The sequence below is a fragment of the Octopus bimaculoides genome, chromosome 1, assembly GCF_001194135.2.
Source record: "Octopus bimaculoides isolate UCB-OBI-ISO-001 chromosome 1, ASM119413v2, whole genome shotgun sequence".
NCBI lineage: Eukaryota > Metazoa > Mollusca > Cephalopoda > Octopoda > Octopodidae > Octopus > Octopus bimaculoides.
Genome location: NC_068981.1, coordinates 198,058,848 through 198,060,761, shown reverse-complemented (window position 1 = coordinate 198,060,761; position 1,914 = coordinate 198,058,848). Strand labels below are relative to the sequence as shown.

General features: G+C 39.9%; 1 protein-coding gene across 1 annotated transcript in view; it reads left to right on the top strand.

Annotated features, from left to right (window-relative positions):
• The window catches only part of LOC106881715 (myosin-11), a 33,413-nt gene that overhangs the window by 8,018 nt on the left and 23,481 nt on the right, over positions 1-1,914 (top strand). Inside the window, exons 7-8 of the mRNA XM_014932193.2 lie at positions 392-448; positions 1,742-1,861. Coding sequence (XP_014787679.1) covers positions 392-448; positions 1,742-1,861 — 177 coding nt within the window. The remainder of the gene's footprint in view (positions 1-391; positions 449-1,741; positions 1,862-1,914) is intronic.

Below are 1,914 nucleotides of genomic sequence, written 5' to 3'. Positions count from 1 at the left end.
CCCCCACCCACCAGACTGCCTCTACTCCAAAGTTCAAAAGTACAATGAGCAAGGTCTATGATAGGGTTGCCCCCCACCAGTTGCACCTTATTTGCCTAGTTGACACTCAACAGTTGTCTGATGGCACACATCTTCCACGTGGCCATGATAACCTTCAAGCCCTTGATCTAGGACTCCTCTGCCTTCTTGGTTATCCAATGTCCTCCCTCGATCCCGGGTACAGGAGGCTAAGGGGTTGCCAGCTCTTGCCCAAAATGCCATCCAATCTACAGATGGAAAGGATGACTTACTCTCCCAAGTTCCTGTATTGTAAAGTAATTCAGATTAACATACAATTAAAACTGATGATGATTATGATAATTATCTTTGTTTTAATTTTCTCTTTAATTAGGAACTTCAAGATTGTTTATCTTCAGCTAAAAAACAAATTTCAAAATTACAAAACAAGGTAATTTCTTATTTCTAATTTGTTGTTGTAATGTTTATGCTACAATGAAGTTATTGTTAATGCTTTTCTCCCTCTATTTCTATCTCTCTTTCCTTCTTTTCTCCACTGTTAGAAGTGGGGGGGGGGACCGAAATAGACCATTTTAAACTTTTAAATGAATTTAGATTAACTAATTTTAAAATCTCGAGTTATATCATGCTGAAGAGTTCAGAAAGAGGACGAAATGGTACTCTCCACAACTACCAGGGACTTAAAGAATTATATGGAAATATATGTATGCTCTTTCCAGTCTTTCATATTGATTTCTCAACATAAGAAATATGAACTTAGAAGTGATTCTCTCCCCTGAAATAGTGATTCCCAGTAATTCCACCAGGTGTAAATTGTGATATTGTTTTTCATGTAACTCTTATAAAGGAAGTGTTTTATGACTGTTTGTTGTATTTGTGAGTCTCAGAGAACCTGTAGTGTGAGGTGATACCAGTGCTGTGTGATAGTCAATAAGATGGCCTGCATTGAACATATGCTGTGTGTGCTGTGCTATAGTTGTAGCAAACTTGTTGTCAGGCATCGTAATCACATGGCTGTGTGCGTGTCATATATTCATATTGTGCATATATGCACACACTCGCTCTCTCGCTCTCTCTCTCTCTCTTTCCCCTTCTCTCTCCCCCTGTAAATGTTTAGTTGCAATTTGCTCTGACTAAACAAACAAAAGCAGTTAAGAAAACTGTGAGAATATTGTGATCCAGGAGAGACAGCTAGAGGCCTGTGTTTCACTTTGTTATTGTTTTTTCTATTATACCGCCACGTCCCCAGAAAGTCAGTTGTTTCCTAAAGATCATCATCATCATCCTCATATTCTGTGTCACGCTGAATCTTTCTAAAAACCATGTCAAGGACATGTGTGTCTGTGGGGTACTCAGCCACTTGCATGTTTAATTTCATGAGCAGGCTGTTTGTATCAACTGGAACTCTTCTCATTATAACCAACAGAGCACCATTTGGATAACTTCTCCTGCAACTACTCTCTCATTTATTCCCTCTACTCTCCCATACCGGTGGCACGTAAAAAGCACTCACTGCACTCTCAGAATGGTTGGCATTAGGAAGGGCATCCAGCTGTTGAAACCTTGCCAGATCAGACTGGAGCCTGGTGCAGCCTCCTGGCTTCCCAGACCCCAGTCAAATCGTCCAACCCATGCCAGCATTAAAAGTGGATGTTAAACGATGACAATGACGACGATGATGATGATTATTAAATGGTTTCTGATATATTTCTGTTTCTGCCAGGAAGAAGAGATGAAAGCTGTGTTGGCTGAGCAGAAAAATCTTCTCCAAGAAAACAAATATAAAAGAGACAATTTACAGGAAGAGACAAAGGAGAAGCTTTTATCAGCACAACATGCCAAGGTAAATACAACAACGGAAGCGAATTGATGATGTTTTGAAAGTGTCGGACGATC